Raw genomic sequence first — 20,900 nt, 5'->3', positions numbered from 1 at the left:
CTGTGGCACACGCGTTATTTTTCTCTGCCTTCTCTGTTTTTAAGAACATTTTAGGATTAAAGTTAAAGGAACAGAATACCCTTGATTTATATTTAGATGAAAACGGGTGGCTTGGGGGCTTCACCAAGGATCAATTTTAAAATTCCAGAATGTCGTGATCAATTGGAATTTTATATTTTCTAGTTATTAAATCAGTTGTGATTGGGCCTCTTACCTCATGTACCTACATGACAGGAGCACACTTAATGTAAACTAGTGCAGGGATATAATGTACATATGCACATATACTCAGTCATTCAAAAGATTAAATGTATTAATGGACAACTTGAATCGGAATTTATAAAAAATAGCACACAGACGAATACAACAGTCATAAGCAATTATGCTCGATCTAGCTGAAGCGCATTATGCTTTTTTTTTTGTATATCCACAAGTAATCACATGCTTTGAACACTATCCTCTACATGCTTTGACAAACGACACTACTAAATCAACCAGCGTGCATTTTGATGCATGCAGATGTTTATTAAATCGCACATACCTGGGAGTGTTCACTTCACCAGCAGGGGAAATGCCTGGTTGTTGAGGCCGACACAGACTCTCGTCCTGAGGAAATAAATGCTGTTTTTCTATTACCACTGGATTCATTAACCTGCCGTTTCCAGAGCCAGGGATCAGACCTCGCAGACCAGACCGATCCTGCAAAACAAAATAACTTTTAGCCCTTAAACTGCAAACATTAAACCTCAACACAAAGTGCTTGTGACGTATTTGCGACAACATAATTTGGCACTGAAATATTGAACTCATTCTTCCCACGTTTTCTTACAAACCATCTTCAAGCTTGATCTGTTCAGTAATTTTAATACAAGAGATTCCAAGTGTTCAAACTCAAAGCATAGTCCATTTAATAATTCCAGGGAGTAAATACACGAGGTACAGCTAGATGGACAAACATAGGGACAAAAGATATTGCACTAAACAATTCTACAAGTGAAAGCTTCAACCTTTCCAGATGAGGATACAAAGCCTAATTAGATATCAGCTGATGGAGATCTACAGAAGAAAACCTTTATTTGAAAAGTTGTTTAAAGTATCGGATATCCAGTATCAGTCAGTACCTGAGAGAGGGGGTATGGAGGTGGTGCTCTTGTTTGCAGCTCATGAGGCTGACTGGAATTTTCTTGCGACCAATTTGTTGTAGCAGTGCTGCTACCACATGCAGCAGCCTGTTCCTTCTCCTGTCGCAAGTTATTCCGTTGAATTTGCTGACGTATCAAAAGCTGACGTAACCTCTGGCGCTGAAGAAACGCAAAGTATTTTAGTTTTCTTCTTTCACATCTGAATAGCAAACATTTACATTGCCACGGGTTGACAATGCAACAATAACAGTATTTATTTATCAGCTTAAGGTTACAGAAGTCAGATCTAACTTTGCCAATTATCAACTATCAACTATCAACTTTGCCAACTATCAACTGGCTGAATGTCCTCAGTCCACACATTACTTCATGGTATATTGAGTTTTACAAACCAGGATCCAACCCCACTCACAGAACTACGTCAAGTAGCACAATTTTTCTATCGTTGGGTAAGGGGGAGAAGAAACATTTATTTATGTGATGCCTTTTGTAACCCCGGGACCATGAAAAACACTTTATAGCTAATTAAGGTCTTCTTAACAAGTGCAGTCCCCACTCTATTGTAGGAAATTAGGTAGCAATCTTTTGCACAACATGCTTCCACCAAAAGCAATGTAATAATGACCAGATCATGCGTTTTACTGGTTACAGATCATTATTGTCCAGCAGATAATTATTGTCCAGAACACTGAAAACCTGCCTGTTCTGGTTCAAAATAGTGCCATGGGACTTTTAAATCAACCAGAAGGAGCAGGCAAAATCTCAATTTAAATGTTTAATTTAAAATACATCAGCTCAGCACAGTGGAGCAGCTGGTAGAGCAGCTGCCTCACAGCGCCAGTCAGGCTTAATCCTGACCTTGGGTGCTATCTGTGTGGAGTTTGCATGTTCTCCTTGCGACCACATGGGTTTCCTCCCACATCCCAAATACTTGTGGTTTTGTACGTCAATTGGCTGCTGTGGATTGCCCCCAATGTATAGGGGGCTATACATCGAAAGTGGGATGACACAGAACTAGGGTGAACGGGTGGTCAATGGCAGTGTGGTCTCGGTGGGCCAATGGGCCTGTTTCCATGCTGTACCTCTAAACTAAGCTCAGATGGTGTAGCAACTCTCTCCCACTGGGAATGCATATGCCGCCCAGTATGCCATATTGACACCTTTAACTGGTCTTTTAATACTTAAAATTTCACAGTTCCTATTAGTCTACTGGGATAACGCAGTTAAAACGTCAGTAACATGGTAGTTAAGTACATGCACCCACAAACGTACTCCAATGTTACATATCATTACCTGTCTTTGTTTCTCCAGCTCCGTCTGACTCAGATTTCCTGTTTGTGCTCCCCGGTTGAATGGAAGATCATGCAAATCTCTGCTGGGAGATGCTGGAGTGTGGACCTGTGTGGAACTCTCGCTGCTTCTCTCTGATGGAGATGAATTACTCACTGATCGACTGTTAGAAGAAGTCTGGTATGAGCAATCTTGCTGTAAAGGTAGCGTATCTTGCTTGATCAAGGATGGCCTTAAAGGCATATTGGTGAAAGCTTCATCTCTTGCAACAGATGCTGCATCTTGAGGTCCTGACTGATTACTGGCATTGAGTTGAGAGCAATGAGCATCAGTTACATTGAGCTGATTTCCCATTAGATGACTTGGTGGAAAATTATTTGTTCGAGGCATTTGGGATACTGACTGCTGAGAATGGGATTCTTTAAGCATATCTCCGGGTGAAGAAGTGAAAGGAAATTGATTTTGTGGTTGACCGCTGGCAAATGTCTTGGCACATGGCTCAAAAGTGTGAGGCCTTGGAGACTGGGGCTGCATTACATAAGCTGCTTTTGGATGTGGGTCACTGTGCTGAGAAAACATTGCTGAATGCTGAATGGTACTACTTGGCACTGGTGAGGATTTAAATCCAGTGTCAACCATTTGGGATCTCTGCGGTTTGTGAAGCTGAGCGTAAGGATCTCTTGAAGGTGGCCTTGAGTAAGGATCTGGTGATTGGAATCTGGAAGCAATGGGAGATTGAGGAAACCCCTCATTGGAATGCGGCCTGGGTGTCAATGGTGAACTGCATTGAGACTGCGGACTCATTGGTACCCTGGAGAGAGAATCAGCTGGAAGTGATTTTGGAGGTAATGGAGAGCAACTCTCACTGGATGATGGTCTTGGTGGCAATGAAGATTGATGATATGGATCAGAAAATGGGGTGGAAGGGGACTGGCGGTACAAATCGGTCTGGCTCTGTGGCGAGACACCCTGAGATTGAGGGTGTAGTTCCTGAGAACGTTGAGTAGGTACTGTAGGTGTTTGGTCCACATATGATGATCTTGGAGTTAAAGGTGCTTTGAAGATATCTCTATCTCTCCCATCCGAAAGTGACCGTACATTCATATTCGGATCCAACATTGCAGCTCTGTAAAGGGATGCCAAGGAATTTGTACTTAAATCTTGTCTCATAACTCCGGCAAACTGTTCATTTCTTGGATGCTGTGCTCCAATTTCTGTATCGGTAAGTCGCCTTAACTGGTCACTAGTTGGTGATGCCAGCGTTAATGCTTCAAGTGGCTTTGTGTAGCAGTCTGTCGACTGCGATGATCGAAACCCTGGACTTCCTAAAGGCTGATCAATTGTATGGGTATCATGTGATTCACCAAGCATTCTAGATCGGAGGAACGAGTCTGGGGCGAGAGGATGCTGATGATGAGACATCCCTGGCACGGCAGAGTGTAGCTCTGAAGAGGCAAGTAACTGTGGTCGGCCTGGAACAACAGGGCGAGGTACACTTGACTGGTGATGAGAACTATTCCATGCCGAAGCTTGACTTGGATTACTGGAAGACTGAACATTTGGTTCCTGAGGATACGATGATAGTGAATGCCCAAAAGGATCTTGGGCTACAACCCCAGTCGGAGACTGCAAATGCAGATTCGGGAACAGGTCACTGCTGGAGTCCTTTGGGGATGGGCTGGTTGTCTGCAGTTTGACAAATTCATTAGTCGAGGTAGCAAATGATTTATTACCATGTAATGAAGCATTCTGGCCTAAACCTTCAATCCTCATTTCTGCTGGAGAACCAGAATTCCCCACAACTAATGTTGCTGGAGTGAGACTGGTGACTGTAGGACTCGGAGTCAGGCCATGCGGATGACGGGGTGGTTTACGATCCTGCTTTGAATCTTGTCTCTCAATTTTCGGCTGCTTGTTACCTTGCATGTCAACCTGCTGCAAAAATAAAGAACAGATTATATTTCATGTTAATCGAGGTAGACCAAGGTGGAAAAAGACAAAGCACACATCAGGGCATCACAGGCTGCCAAGTAAGAAAATACTTTTCAGTAAATGAACAAAAAGCACGACTACAAGCTAGATAACTCAATAACATCATTTACCTTTTGTGCTTTGTTGATGCGCTGAGCTGCCCTGTTGTCTTTGGCCTTTTGCTGAAAAACAAGATAAGATTCTGAATTAAACAAAATAATATTTTGAGGATCAAAAGAATATTGATCACCAACAAAATCTGTGCAAAAAAGATGCTTTGCAGTGCAAGTCAGCAGAGATTTTTATCTGTACAATGACAATTGGTCTCAAAAACCACGCATGGTCATAACTCAATTTCCAATCCAACCACGCATGGTCATTGCCCACTAAAATCAAGGACTCCAATCACCTTTACAAGCTATTCGAATAAATAAAAAACACTAGTTGGATATGCAACGTATCAGCACATCTAATCCCTATAGCATCTTTTAAACTACATCTCCTTCAAGGAAACAATTTAAAAAAAATAACAATGACTTTATTTTACCAAAGCAGTTTTTAGTGCCAGTGCACAACAATCTCGCTGTGCTAAAACCAATATCGTACCACATCGGGGCATAGAATACAAGTGTAGGGAGTAGTTGGTATAGTCTCATTGAAGAGAAGGAATAGATTTGAGACAGGTCTTGCTTCGACTCCCTACTGAACACTGGGAAAGCATGAAAAATAGTGACCACAAAAAGACCCTCTCAACACTTTAGGAGAGATTCTTCCATTCAAAGGGAAGCCACAAGTCTGACTGAGACTAATCACCGTTTGTCTTGACAGGACGTGTTACAGTGCAAGGTGAGAATAGACATACTTTGTCTATGGGATTAAGAATCGGAATAAAGTGTGCCTTTTGCTATTTATCGTAGTGTGACTCCAGCATATGTAAATATGGCGTAACATAAATTCGTACTGAATAAACGTATTAGTCAAACCGTTAATCGAATTTATTCAGGAATTGAATGTGGGTAATCACATATAGCACCATATCGAAATGCATTTTAGCAAGTGTGCAAATGAAGATAAAATCACCCTCTAGAGCCAAAAACACCGATACCTCTGGATGAAACCACAAAACGACTTAAGGGAAAAAGTATAAACTTCCTCTCATTGCTTTGCTCAATTACTCTGTGGAGAGAGATACAACCAGAATTTTTTTTTCTCTCTCTTTACATTTGTACCAAAAATGTTTACTCTGATGAGATCTCAAGATCGTGTGCCAGAGGGAGATGAGCACTTACCAGAAATGGTGCTTTATCAGCTGCTGGTACCTTCCTCCAAATCTTAGTGATCTGTTTACAACGACTTGCCCAATCTGAAGAAATTATCACAGGAAAAAGAAAATCAATGACTTTCTACTTATTTAAGATTACCAGCAATTAAAATGATAAGATTTAAATATTTTCATAATCTATTCCACAACTAAATCTACAGTCAGAATCTTGTTAATTAACTAATTACACATAAAAGTTCACATGCTGGAAATCTGAAATAAACAACACTCCCCAGCATCTGTGGAAAGAGCAACAGCCATAGCATTTGCAGTTGTAGACAGTTCGTCAGAACATCCGATTAAAAGTTTTTCAACCTAAAATGTTAAGTTTTTCTTTCAACTAATCTTATAAACTAGAAATTAGAGATAGCATACCTGGGTAATCCTGTCTCAAGTTAGGGAAATTGATATTTGCGTAGAGAACGGGTGATATGGTTGATAATTCTCCCAAAGCCTCATCTTTTTCCCATCTCAATATACTTCGCTGGTTATACGAAAGTCCATCGCCTTCTCCCTCCGTGGGAGTGGTGGGTGTGGTCGGAGTGGTTGGGGTAGCTGGGGTAGCAGGAGTTGTCCACGGGCTCTGTTGCTCTCCACTGTCTGGGCTGAAAGGAATACTCCTTTCCCTGCACATCAATCAAAGATGTTATTTTATGCATCCTCAATGTGTTTTGTACTTAACAATCTGTCCAAAATAAACCTATTTGGCCTGGGGAAGATAGGTATAGGAATGACAGGTGTTACACGATTGAAGAACAGCATGTTGTATATGGGATTCAGTAGCTGCCACTGATGCACAAACGGTCACTGCTGTAGCTCTGCACCTATACCTGACGAAGCAACTGCAAGATGGGATATGATATATCTTTAAGGTGGTACATAATTCAATATTCAGTCATGATTCGCATCTTCCCGTTCACCTGGCACTGTTATGAACTCAGCAAATGTTAGAATTAACAGTTGAGATGAACAGTTTGTTTGGGGCACTCATGACAGATTCTAAGGCAGGGAGCTTATTGGTATTTTCACAGCTTAACTTCAATTATGGTTTTTAGCCAATGGAGTAAGTAGGGTTTTTGAGCGAGTGACACAGCAGGAAATGATCACTGGTTAATTTCAGGAGTAATCTTGCACATTCTTCATAATGGGCTCCCTAAATTTGCACCGTTTCTTCATTGCAAGTATGTACTCTACAGATCCAGCTGGCTGGGAAAACCCTTGAGAAGACAAGATGAACATATGACATTACACAATGTTCAATTTGCAAGCTGTTTTGCTTGCTTTTCCCGAGGCTCTTTCTGCAGCACATGTTGGGACTATGATCGGAGAAGCAAAATTGAGCTTTCAGAACAGCTTGAAATCTGTTAATAATCACTAGCATTATTCGTAAGGAGACCAAAAATAAAATGACGACAAAAATTACCTGCTTTCAAGAAATGGTGACCGACAGACATTGGGAAAAGACTCTCCTGTTGCACATGAAGCCTGCGCCAGAGAACCACCAAGAGCAAGTTGCCCAACAGCCACTGCCCCTCCTAAGGAACATAACAGAAAATAGAATCCCTACTTAGGTCCAAGATGCATAAGGTACACAGAGTAAATAAGTGGAAGTAGCCTAACAAATGTCTTGAGTTGTATGCAGTTTATATTACCTATTGCTTTAGCTAATAACAGCTACTGTAAATTCAAACGTAATAGTAACTTTCCTTAGCCACGATTGTCCACGACTATCTCCTTCAATTAACATTTCACATTTTCACTGTCCAAATTGGCAATTTGTTCCAGATTTCCGTACTACCAGGAATTCTTCCCAATTTATACACAATTCTCGATTATTTTCAAGTCAATCAAATCATCCTATCAACTCTTCTTCTCCAAAGCATATTACCCATGCTTACCAAGCACTTAATAACTCAGTATCATAATGACTTGTCACTTTGTTTTCTCTTAAGGCCAGCACATCCTTAATGTTGCTCCTCCAATGCTCATATATTGAAAGGAAATAGCCAGAGAGAGGAGTGTACTCAGGAAATATTTTGGGCATGTCAAACTTCCAGAAACATCTATTAGGGTAATACTTATTTCAGTTCTTTTTGGGTAGCATGCATGCAAGGACATGGAACTGGGGCTTTTAAATATTGAGGACGCAAACAGCCAAATGAGAGAATCCACCGAGAACTGGAATGTCTGGCGCAAAAAAGGACTTGGTGGCTGCAACAGGGACAGCTGTATATAGTCATACAAATGGCAAGCATACTGAGATGCTTGGAATCTGCAGTGTCTCAGATGCATAACCTAAATCTCAGAATAATGAACATGCAGGGGAAGAAAGGGCAAATAGCTAATAGGGTTGCTCCTCATTTTCAATGGGGTGCTAGCAAGTAGCCCAGAGAGTATGGGACTCTTTTAATGGTACTCCCATTCGATAAAATGGGGTCATGGAAAGAGCATTCACGTCACGGCCCTGTTTCCACCAATCTTTCCACCACCGCGCACAAGAAGCGACAAGACAGACACCATTATGTGCAGATGCCGAGAAGTGTGTCCAACTCTGGCTGAACAACTTCCAATCTTGTATGTGATAAGACTCGATAAGAAGATTTCATAAAATAATGTATTTTGACAACCAACTATCCTAGCTAAAGCAACCCGCATTGTTAAGACCAAACACAAGTTCTTTATTTCATATCATCTCGATATCGTTCAAGTCATTTAAATTCAGGATCTCTTTCACAATCGCCAAAGGTTCTCTTGCTCTCCTCTTTCACATTTTAGCAGATAAGGGAACTTTCAAACAGAATGAACTAAGTGCTTGGGGACACAGAACAACTGTCAGGGACAGACTAGAGCAACTGAACAAACGAGCAAGTAAATGAACAAGAGAGACAAAGAAATAGAACAGGAAAACTTGGCAACCAAGTCTCTTCATTAACCAGCGCTAGTTCTTCCCAAACTAGTATTCTATACAAATATAGCCATAGGTAGCACTCACACACTAGCTGTATCTGTAATTGTGCATACAATCGAAGGAGAGACAGCCTACAAAACCCCTAGGTAGGACATTTAAACTCAGCATTGCAGAATAGCATAAGGAAAAAGATGAGACAACAAAAGAATGTGGGCATTAATCGTGGATGAATTGGAATGAAACAAGTAATGTGCAAGAGAATAAAAAAGAGAAAAACTAAAACGGTTCAATTTGCTGCCAAGTATTCTATTAAATGGAAGACACACAAAAAGCTGGAGTAACTCAGTAGATCAGTCGGCATCTCTGGAGAAAAGGAATAGGTGACATTTCGGGTCGAGGCTGAAGAAAGGTCTCGACCCGAAACGTCACCTAATCCTTTTCTCCAGAGATGCTGTCTGACCCGCTGAGTTACCCCAGCTTTTTGGGTCTATCTTCAGTTTATACCAGCATCTGCCGTTCCTTCCTACACATTCTATTAAATGGTCCAATACGTGCTAGCTAAAACCTAACAATGTTAAAAAATACGTATTTCCTTTACCAGAAAGAAGAGACTGCTGGCTTAATGAAGGTCTGATGAGTTCGCCTAACCCATGAGAAGTGAGAAGATGACTTTCAGAAACTGTTTTGACACTACTCAGCGTTGCTTCTGGAAGTGGATGATTTCCCTGTGATCCCAGAACATCAGTGAAGAGCTGCTGTACATCTTTACTCTCCATTTGTGCCAGTTCTGATGAAGAAAGATGTAACATTGAAGCAGCTGTATCAATTAAATTATTAAACATATTCTAAACGTCAACATGCTAGAAACTTAATCAGATAAAAACATATAAATCCTTTGTCACCAATGTATTCTTTAAGAATAAACTAGTTTTCAAAATGGATTTTCACAATCTGCCTTTGGGTGATTAGCATAGACAAAACAACGCTACAACTCTCCGTCTCAAATGCTTGGAAATAATATCTTGGGTACTGAGTGCTATATTCTACGTGGAACAAGTCGAAGAGTAGGAGGAAGGAGGGAGTGGAGCGAGGGAAACTGACCAAAAATTCCTGAGAATCACATTGGCAAGTTTAGTGCCAAGAGCAATAACGCTTTTATCAAAGAAAAACATGCCAAGGCACTTCACATATTTGTTACCATGCAAACACAGACATCAAATACTATAAAAATAAATACCAAAGAGGTTGGTAAAAAATGCGGTTTAAGTCAAGCCCTGAAAGGAAATAAATACTAAAAGTACATAAGTGCTTTCTGGTTGCAGAGGGGTTTGAATTTCAGCACAACTAATGGCAAAGTCAAAAGGAAATGTTATTTTGGAAAGTGAGGATGACAAAGGGATATGCAAAACTGAATAATGTATCAAATGCCTTAAAGATTGAACGAGAAATCCAACAGCAGATGGGCTGCAGCAGAAATTGAGTTAACTGTGGTGATGAGGTAGAAGTAAACCATCTTAGTGGAGGACAACACAAGATAAAAAGCTTAGCTTCAGAGGTTTATTGAAGCTACATGCTTCCTGATCGAGGCGGAGACCAAGGTTGGGAATGGGAACAGATTTTTTTAATTTATTTTTTAATAAGGCATCGTAGACTGTGACTGGAATCAAAGGCATTAACTTTGGTTCTCCCTACATTAACTGGAAGAAAGCATGACTCTGCCAAACCATAGACATTCAATACAACTGAGGAGAAAGTGAAATTATATCGCATCATTGGCAATAGCAGCTTCAGTTATGGCTATTTCCAGGGCCAAAGTGTTGATTGGAGAAATTCACATTTTAAAATGTGGAAAAGCAAACAGATTTGGAAGATAACACCACCTTCAAAGACTAGAGGGGGTCATTGCATATAGAAAAGTAGTTTGCAAGGACAGAGGTGTCAAGATTGATTTTTTAAACTAAAAAGAATTTGGTCTTTTTGAAATAAAGCAAAATCAACATTTGAGGAAACAAAACCATTTATGTCAGTTGGCATAAGAGTTATGTTATATGTAAACAAGTTATATGCCTGAATAAGCAAGTTTAGCAAGTGCTCGAAAGGTTCAAGGGTTCATATTAGGGAAAACAAGATGGGTTGAGTGAAAGGGAGAGATAAATGGTCAGGGAAGGAAAAGCAGTCAGTTTGAAAGTCCAACTCCAGGTGACTTGTCACTTTTAATCTTTGACTTCAGTATTCTAAAAGGTTATGTGGACAAATATTAAAACTTTAGAGAAACTCTATACATCCTTAACTTGTAAAATGTAACTTCAACAAGACCCAAAAGCAATTCCAATCCAATTGACCCCAGGATCTGTTCCAAACAATTTCGAATACCTACCCTCGGTTACAATCTTGTCAAGATCAGAGCTTAGGGCACCCTCCACTGGAGCATCATTAAAAGCTTGGTTTCGCTTTGAGCTCTCATCAGGATGACTGGATGAAAGCTCATCCGTAATGGATGAGACGTCAATCCCAGCTTAAAGAAAGGAGCACCATAAGTTACTGAACAGAATTTTTGGCAGCATGCAAACAAAATGGAGTTATAATTTCAGTGACATAAAACAGACAGGAAATGGGAGGAAAATAGAGGATGACTCCTCAGGTACAAAAGTTAAATATGAATTTTTTTTAATTTATGCCAAAGAAAACAACAAAAATAGTTTTTAAAAAATGATAAACATCTACTGATTTGTGGGAAATTAGTCAAATAATAACAAATACAAATACAAAATATGACATGACTGATACTGTTAACACTCACAACAACATAATGGCAGGTTTCAGTCTTAGGCCTGCTTATCAATCAAATTCATTAGCAGTCCTATTTCCACTCAAAATACAAGGTGGAGCACAAACAGCGAGGCTCTTTACTCATGGTTGGGGAAACAGACTACGCGCACAACATATTACAACAATTATTGCTTCATGTTCAACACTGAAATGTAATGGCTTTGTCATCTTCAGCCCATGAACGGAGGGAGCAAAACTCAAAAATGATCAGCATTTGTAATTTAAAAGGTCCTTTTAGGAAGTGAACTAAAGCTCCCTCAGTGGCTCAGTTGATGCAATCAATGTCTAACAACTATCCAAACCAGTGATTGTGTGCTATTGGTTGCTTATAGTTGGAGTGGTATAAATGGCCCCTGTGCCCTCAAACCCTAAAAAGACTAAAATAAATACAAGCTAAGGATTTGCTATGAAATAATTTTCCTAATTTTAGTGAGATTTCAATAACAGCAATTAAAGCATGCACAACTTAGATTTCAAGAAGAAATCTACATTTTCCAAATTGTTATAAAGCTAGAAACTATAAAAATGTATAAAATATGAATTAAATTTAGGAAATGCTCAAACTGGTAAAGCTAAGAACGGCACCATGTTCGACTTCCTCAATGATTACCTGTCTTGGCAGATCAACTGTAAGTTATCATAAGAGAAAGAGGGTAGTATTTGGCATGGTGACTGCAACAAACATGAGCAACACACCAGATAAAAGCCAATCCTGAGAAATGTTGAGGCAATGCATTTGGACAAGTACATGACAAATAGCAAAATACAAAGGCATGGAAAAAGAACCTCGAGGAGCATGCCCACTGTTTTCTGAAGGCAGCAGAGTAGTTAATGTGGTGATTAAGAATGCTCAGAAGATACTTTTCTTTACTGGCCGAGATACAAAAGACAAGGTAAGGTATGGGGAAGGAAGGAAGGACAATGTGCTAGCACTAACATAGTTTCAGGAGAAGAACCAAAAGGATTTTGCTGGGGCTGGAGAATTTCAGTTGTGAGGAGAGATTGGAAGAGTTTGGATTTAAATTTTGGAAATAAAGTTTGGATTTAATTGAGGTGCATAAAATTATGACAGGCCTAGACAAAGGCGGACCCAATTTCCTTAGTACAAAAGTCAGTAACTCGGGGACAAAGATTTTTTGTCAGCTGGTGAAATGACCTTTCCACCTTGGAAGTAGAGGAGGTCTGGAATACACTCCCTCAAAAGATGACACCAGCAGAAATATTCAATTGCATTTAAGTACTACTGGGTAAGTACTGTGTTGTAGCCTTTAATGGTTACAGCTCAAGAGTTGGAAGTGGAATTAGACCACATAGCTATTTTGTTTGGCTCGCATGGATACCTTGGAATTTCTATGATTCCTTCAGAGTGGAACAAGAGGTGTATACATATCAAGAAGAATGCATTTCAAAGGCTATGTGCGCTATTTCCCAGGAAGACATCTCAACACTTTCATTCTGAATTAAATCCAATGTCTGCAGACACAAACTTTCACTTGCCAGTGTAACTTATTCCCAGGTCGTGACTTTATTTGGAACGTGCTTTGTATGCATACGGTTAAATACTGGATTAACCATCAATTTCTGAAGCAGGAACAAATATGTGAAATATCGCTGCTCAACAACTTCCTGGGGTAGTAACTAATCTGGTAAAATTGTGACTGAGCTACCCTTGGTTACTAAATAAAGAGTAGATGGAAGTCCGACATTATTAGTCTCGCCATCGGATCAAATTAATTCTAGTGGAACAACTATACATACATGACTCTTGATTCTAAACCAAAAACAATCTGTCACCCAAAGGAAAAATGTACAAATGAAAGTAGTCAGTTTGAGACATAAGTTAAAAAGCTCAGCAAGTAAAACAAGGGGAAAAAAAACTACCGTAAACATTTTGAATAGTTCCCAAATTATTTCCCTACTTAGACTTTTCCATTTTCATACACCTTTCAGCTTAAATCTCAGACCAGGTTCTGGATCATAGCTGGAGGTTTTCACGCTACTGTACAGAATACAACAAACCAATCAAAACGTTCATGAACTATTTCCTATTGAATTGCCCAGCTCCAAAAAACAAGTTTGTCCTGATAAACACAAGATGGCTAGATTAACAATCAAACCAATGGGTCTGAGGATGGGTGTCGACCCGAAAAGTCACCAATTCCTTCTCTCCAGAGGTGTTGCCTGTCCCGCTGAGTTACTCCGGCTTTTTGTGTCTATCTTCAGTTTAAACCAATGACCCCATTATATTTTCAAATTACTAGTTGTTAAAATCTGCTTTTGGAAAAAAGTCTCAGTATCAAAACTAATGATAACGGATAACATAACAGATAAATCCAACTCCTTGTGGAAGTGCTTCTTTCATTATAATTCAGTTTGGTTACTTTTGGTAATTTGGTTTTAATTTCCTAAAAGTTTACCCCATTCAATACTGGTATCCCAGTGGAACATTTTATCTTCATGTAGGCTGGATTTGCTCATCTTCACATGAATTGCAAAATAATTTGCAAGCTATTCAGATGGATAACAATGCCTAAAAGAAATCCGGCAATAAAGTGAATCTCCACTGACTAAATTATAAAGAATTGAATGGAAGTTAGATGTTGTGCCACCATGTCTTCAGGACATTCACAGGACACCAGTCAACACATTCTATAAAACGCCATCAATAAGTATAATTAGCAGAGTTCCAGATTTACATCTGCAAACTTCTTGTAATCTCAATGTTCAACTCTCTACCAGACAGGTAGCAAAATAAAATGGGATTTGCCAACAATCTCAAACAGTGAACTCAACTGCTTGTACATCACAAAATGCTAGAGTACCTCAGCGGGACAGGCAGCATCTCTGGAGAGAAGGAATGGGTGGCGTTTCGGATCGAGACCCTTCTTCATCTTCTTTGTCTGTCGAAGGGTCTTGACCCGAAACGTCACCCATTCCTCCTCTCCAGAGATGCTGCCTATGCCGCTGAGTTACTCCAGCATTTTGTGATCTACCTTCGATTTAAACCAGCATCTGCAATTCTTTCCTACACATCAACTGCTTGTACATTGATTAGCTTGGATGCAATAATATCGACTCCGAAATCTAGCAACATACAGTGCCCTCCATAATGTTTGGGACAAAGACCCATCATTTATTTATTTGCCTCTGTACTCCACAATTTGAGATTTGTAATAGAAAAAACTTCATGTGGTTAAAGTGCACATTGTCAGATTTTATTAAAGGCCATTTTTATACATTTTGGTTTTACCATTATGGAGGGCACTGTACTTCACTCTGTGCTAATAGTGCTGATCACAATTATACCCCCCTTATATTAAAAGAAAATCCCAAACCTCCTCTGCTGAATGCACCTGACCCTCCCTGACAAAGTCAAAATGGTGCTGACAACTTTAATTCATTTTGAGTGGCCATTACCCAATCAAGCTCTGTAGCCCATTAATATTAGAGCACATCACAGCCAAGTCCAATGGTGAACTTGCCCAAAATTCACACGGCACACAGGCGGTAGGGTTGATTGGTGGTGATCAGCTGTGAGAGGAATGGAACACCACAACTACAACCCATTTGAAATCAGCCAGTTCACCACAGGCAAAGCTTCACATTTTGGATATTTAACGATCACTCAATTTTGTGTAATTATCAACTTGGAGAACCATCATAACATTTTTATACATACAGGAGACTGAAAAAGCTTTGAACAAACTGCCAAATCAGCTGATAAATAAACGCTATGGTGCAAAAAAAATCATTGTTTGCACATTTAATACAATGAATGAAATTTGCACCAATAATCAGTGACAAACTTGTGCATGCTCAGTCTACCAATAATTGCCAAACGACTCCCATGCCTCAAAACAGTTTTTATATTCAACTCACTACACCTTTACAGCCATACAAATATTTGATTAAGTATGAACTATGACGCAGGACAATCTATGTTCACAATTGTTACTTCTGAGATATTTTGTGAATGCAAACTGATTTTGACATGCATTTTACAGACAAAATTTCAGAAGATTTAAGGCAGGAAAGCAAACAAAAAAAAATTACGTTCACAATTGCTAAAAAATATTTTTTTTTAGCATTTGACCAGTCACTCGCCGAATAGACTGGTGATGTCACGCAAATATCCTCTATGAAAATGCAAGCAGACATACAAGCACCCAGGTACAAACTACTGATGTTAACACGTGAACACGCAAATAGTGGCGAGAGGGTCTGACTGCTTACCAAAGGGAGAGAGGGAGCTGTCTGCGTGGAAAGGACTGAGATCGAAACCTAAAAACCCAAAAGTACAATAAAAACAAAAGGGTAAAAATGAACAGTAGCAAGAAAAAAGCCATTTACTCTTTCCAACCAAGAGTCCACAACCATCCCTGTGCAACGACACAGCCCATTCACTGTGCACAGACCAAACAAGTTTCATGACAAACATCAAAGTGCTACGGAGCATTCCAGGATCTCTACCGTTATCAGTATGTTAGCCAAAAATCTTACATTCTAGGAATAACTGTAGTCAGTGTAGTTAACCAAACTGCAAACAGACTAATATACTCATAAATAAATAGACAAGAGCAAATGGGTCCTGGTCTGACATTTACAGTCAAATCATCAGCTGAGTGCACATTTACAAAGCCCATAAGTTGATATCCAAGCTGCTGTATTAGCAGTGCAAATAGTAGTCCAAGCTCTACAATCAAATTGATAGAAAGTTGGATGACGATAACTGTGGCTATAGCCCAATTCAGGGAATGTTCTTCCTGGAAAAGGGTCAATAGTGATCAACTTAAGTTTTAGAGTTGGAAATAGAAACATCGCAAATAAAGTGACTTTAAAGCAAGATTAAAAGACTGCAGAAGAAAAATATTAATACACAATATTCAAAAGCAGCATAATGGAAGATGGGAATAAATTGAACACATCTCAAAATTTATTCTTTAACTATGGTTTAATAATAGCAAAAAAAATAATTCTTAAATTTTGGAAGGGTACATCAATACCAACGCTTAAAATGTGGATTGCAAGTATGTTGGACAACGCTCATCTTGAGGAAATGCGATTCCTCCTAATGGATAAATCAGACCAATTCATAACGAGTTGGTCTCCATTCGTCTTTTTTTTTAAATCATATGGTGCAACACAATTGTAAAAGAACTGTTTCAGGACTGGACGAGGGTTGGTCAAGATTATAAATAATGATCTCCTTTTCTTTTTTATTTTATTTTATTTTCTCTATTTTCTCTCAACTTTCTTCATTTACTCGTTTTCTTTTTTCACACACTATATATTTCACATCTTTCTATCCTTTACTATCTAACTTCTTTTTCTTATTCTAATTTTTTTCAATGTAACAAAAAAAAAAAAAGAAGTTGTACATAAAATGTATTATGAAAATATATATTAGGCACTTTGGTGCCATATGACTGTACTTACTTCTAATAAAATAAAATATAAAAAAAAAAAAAGCAGCATAACTTTACTGTTATAACCACTGTCCTTAAACTATTGCCCAGGAGTGATATATTCTAAGACATAATTATAAATGCAATTGTCTTGTTAATTTTCAACAATGACAATGAAGACGTTTCATTATGCCCTGTCTTTCCATAGGTACCCACACCATTTCAATAAACTAGAATGATACCAAAGAGTAAGCAAGAAGACATAGTCCTCCAGCGCGTTTCTGTGAGCCACAAATAATTGTGAAAGCAAGGAGCTTGAAAAAGCATGTTAAATGCTGGAAACCAGACCATCGATTTAAAATGAAATAACCGCTCCGAAAATCAGACATCGGAGGAAGCATGATTTTTAAGTGCATGCCAAATTTTCAGTTCCACTCTGACCCCCTGCATTGGCAAAACAAAGCAGATCATGAGCTTGAGAAGGAGAAGACATCTTTCATGTGGGCATGTTGCAGCCATCTTGACTCAATATCAGACTCTAGAACTTCAGGAAAGTGTCTGCGTCAGAAGTGGTCACTTCTGTTGGTAGGTCCACCTGTAAGATTAACCCACTGGGGAGTCCCACCTGTAAGATTAACCCACTGGGGAGTCCCACCTGTAAGATTAACCCACTGGGGAGTCCCACCTGTAAGATTAACCCACTGGGGAGTCCCTCCAGCTGGACATGTTTGCAGCTCTTGCATTCCTTTGTTATATATACACATATATTCATTCTCTCTCTCTCTCTCTCTCTCAATCTAGTTTATCTACACCATGATCACACAAGAGATGATCTCTTTTTTCATCCATTCACACTTTCCATTCTCTCTGCAATTTATCGTTTTCTCTTTTCCCCCAGTTCCGACAATTTCTTTACTCAAAACACGCACTATTATTTGTTCCAACAAGCAACCTGCTGAGTGATTTCAGTATTTTGCATTTGTTATCATTTAAATTGCCATGGGAAAATTAGAAAATTGCATAAAACTAGATTAGATCCTCATTTCTATTTTCTCAAAATTTATAACAATATTTAAAATGCTTCATAATATAGATTAAATGTAGGAATGCATACTAGTTACTGGATTTCTATCTCTTAAAATATATATTTGCCACTTTCCTGTGGTCCATCTTCAAACACTCACGGACATTTCTAATGGCCACTTGCCAAGATAGAACAAACTTAGTGGCCTGGTTTTTTTTCAAAGCCAATTCCCTCTTGTACAACCTGTAGCAAATGGTCCAAGCCATACAATCCAAAACATACAATGTGTAGCTTCTACGTTCCTCCAGTTAATCAAGGGGCATTTAAGGCTGCCTCAAAGTAACTCCACCTAGACCAGAAAATGAATGGATAAAATGCCTGACTTTTATTTTAAGAAAAAGAAACCTTTAAGCCTGCTCTGTCATTTAATAAGATCATGGCTAAGCTGACTGGCAACTTGACTCCACATTCCCATCCACCTGCAGTTACATCTCAGCACCTTGCTTGTCAACAATCTATCTCTACCTTCAAAATGTTCAAATATTCTGTGTCTCCTCCGACCCTGGTGGAAGAGCATTTCAAGGGTCCACGATCCTCAAAAAAAATCTCTGCATTAAATTTAAAAAATAATAATTTTGAAACCACTCATTTTTTAAACAGCGTACAGTTCTACAATTTTTGCCATGAGGAAATATTCTATCCATGTCCACATTCAATACACTAGAATAAAGGCTGGTGAAAGGCAATTAACAGAAGTTCTAAGTACATCTTCAAAGAAAGACCATTAAACACTTGGAAAGCTTGACTGCGTAAGCTAGCATGAAACATATGATGGGCATTTTTATTTCTTCTATATTGATAACAGAATTCAGACTCTGTTTAGTACTCACAAAATCTCCACCTAACACACTCATTTAAAAATTCTTGATATTCCTTTCATGTTTTGTTATTCATCTAGTCAATCACTAACTCCATCATCATTAACATAAATATCAACTATGAGAAAAACAAAATATCTTTGGCACTTGTTCAAGGCTACAAGGGCGATCTCAGTGCATTTACAAGCTTTACAGAATGAAAGGTCATCATTGTGTTATGGGAAGAAATAATTTGAGATTAAAAAGCACATTGATCAGACCAAATGTACCAGAAACAAAGGATAAGCAAATATACACATGGCGAGTCTGCCCTCAATGTGGAATGGCAACAGATGTTGCAGGAGTCAGCAGGCCCAAGGCCCAATTTCCAGAGCCCAAGGATAGGCTTCAAAATCAAACCAGGCCATAAAATGGATTTTAGCCTCACAAGCAAAACTATACCTTCAAGGGACAGAGAATAGAATAGGAAGCAGCAAGTTAGTGAATACTACATGGACAACGTGCTTTTGAAAATGGGAATGTAGGTGTTTCCTAAAGGCGCATCACATTCCTCAACTCCCTGAGCTTTACATTCCTCTGTCCCTCACCTCATCTCTTCCACTTTAGAACTCAACTCTCAACATCTCCACCTTTCTCAGTATTTCTGTTGAGTGCTCAATGCACTGCAGGTTAAAGAGCAGGGAATGCTGAGCAGAGGCAGGGACATATATGCTCAATGTCAAGATGATGAACCTGGGATCAGTAAGTAGAAATAGGTGCCGGGTCACACATAAGCGTATTGAGGAAACCAGTCCAAACACTACTACCACAGTCTCCAGTAGCATCTCCTCCTCCCCAGACTCTTCCACAACTGGACTTGTATTCTCCATCTCAAAGTCCAAACACCTGATCTACAACAACAAATCTGAAGTTCCTCAAACTCATTTTCTGCAGTTTTACAATTTTAGAATAGTGAAAATACAGATGATCTTTTAGCCAATTTGTGGGACCACTAAGCAAAGAGCTTTAAAAAAAAAAAAAAAACCAATTGGTGGTTATAAAGCTAGAGGTAGCAGAAAGCAAGCAAGACGACCAGTATTACCCCCGCCAAAACAGGTAACGCTGTGAACAGTGCCACCAATTTTGAAATCTATCCATGAATTGCCAGAGTTAAGCTCATACAATAAGCGCCTTGTATGGAAACTGAATGTGAAGAACCAATAAAAAGTCATCGTAAAGTGTAATCAAACCAGACATATAGTTACAATGGAAAAGTAGTAGATTTAAGTGATGCCTCAGTGATTTAAGTGATCGCTGCAAGTAATGGTAGTGCTGTGGAATTAAATTGGTTTATTTCAGACATCCTATTGTCGACAACATGCAGTGCCATTAAAAAAAATAGCATGGTGAAGGCATAACAAAGCTCTTTTCAAACTGCTTCAATATTGTGCTTCTGCCCCGACTTCACGAGGTTGTAGTTGAGTCTCCCATGAACAGGACTGAGAATTTATCTATATTTCCCTGGTCTGCTAGTGCCTTATGATCTACAGAAACTATCCAACCATCTGTAGGGTTTCTATTTGACCAATGTGTGTTACATACACTTCCCAAAGGATGCATCCCACTACCCCAAGTTTAGAAAATTTAACAACAAGACAAATATTGGCAGAAATCTGCACATTCTGGAAGGATTCTGTGGTACATTGTTACAGTTCAACAGTTTATCATAATTACAATTGTTAAATCGATTGATCATTTATTTAATTTTGAATTCAATTCAAAAGCTTTTGTACTGTACACTTGTTCTCGTATTTATAATCTTGAAATCTTATCGGAGGACAACCTGGTTCAGGTTTTACTACAAAGTGCTACCTAAACCCAAACATGAGGAAAATAGAGCTGCAAGAGCATTCTGTTTAGATAGTCTACAAAAAGAACAATTAAATATAACTACGAAATTAAAGATTTTCTCAACACTTTGACTTACCTATTCCATCTGGCTGAGTTTCTTCAGGTTTAGGTGGGTCATCTGGAATTGGATCTCCATTACGTTCGATGGGGCCTTGGATTGTCTTTGCATCAGGAACTGCCAAAATTAAATGAAAACGGTAGCTTAGTTTAGAGATACAGTGTTGAAACAGGCCCTACAGCCC

The 20,900-nt window shown here is 39.0% G+C and overlaps 1 protein-coding gene across 23 annotated transcripts in view; it reads right to left on the bottom strand.

Moving 5' to 3' along the window:
* The window catches only part of kmt2d (lysine methyltransferase 2D), a 136,167-nt gene that overhangs the window by 50,530 nt on the left and 64,737 nt on the right, over nt 1-20,900 (bottom strand). For 22 of the 23 annotated variants that reach the window (XM_033015615.1, XM_033015614.1, XM_033015613.1 and 19 more), the window contains 11 exons: nt 20,735-20,833; nt 15,695-15,742; nt 11,010-11,147; nt 9,231-9,419; nt 7,148-7,259; nt 6,100-6,350; nt 5,693-5,766; nt 4,535-4,585; nt 2,436-4,367; nt 1,122-1,301; nt 542-699 (listed from right to left, as the gene is read on the bottom strand). In XM_033015615.1, coding sequence (XP_032871506.1) covers nt 542-699; nt 1,122-1,301; nt 2,436-4,367; nt 4,535-4,585; nt 5,693-5,766; nt 6,100-6,350; nt 7,148-7,259; nt 9,231-9,419; nt 11,010-11,147; nt 15,695-15,742; nt 20,735-20,833 — 3,232 coding nt within the window. The remainder of the gene's footprint in view (nt 1-541; nt 700-1,121; nt 1,302-2,435; nt 4,368-4,534; nt 4,586-5,692; nt 5,767-6,099; nt 6,351-7,147; nt 7,260-9,230; nt 9,420-11,009; nt 11,148-15,694; nt 15,743-20,734; nt 20,834-20,900) is intronic. The other variant, XM_033015630.1, reaches the window with a different exon arrangement.

This window comes from Amblyraja radiata, chromosome 46, assembly GCF_010909765.2.
Source record: "Amblyraja radiata isolate CabotCenter1 chromosome 46, sAmbRad1.1.pri, whole genome shotgun sequence".
NCBI classification, from domain to species: Eukaryota; Metazoa; Chordata; class Chondrichthyes; order Rajiformes; family Rajidae; genus Amblyraja; species Amblyraja radiata.
Note: the sequence above shows the minus strand (reverse complement) of the source record. Positions and strands in the feature narration are given on the sequence as shown.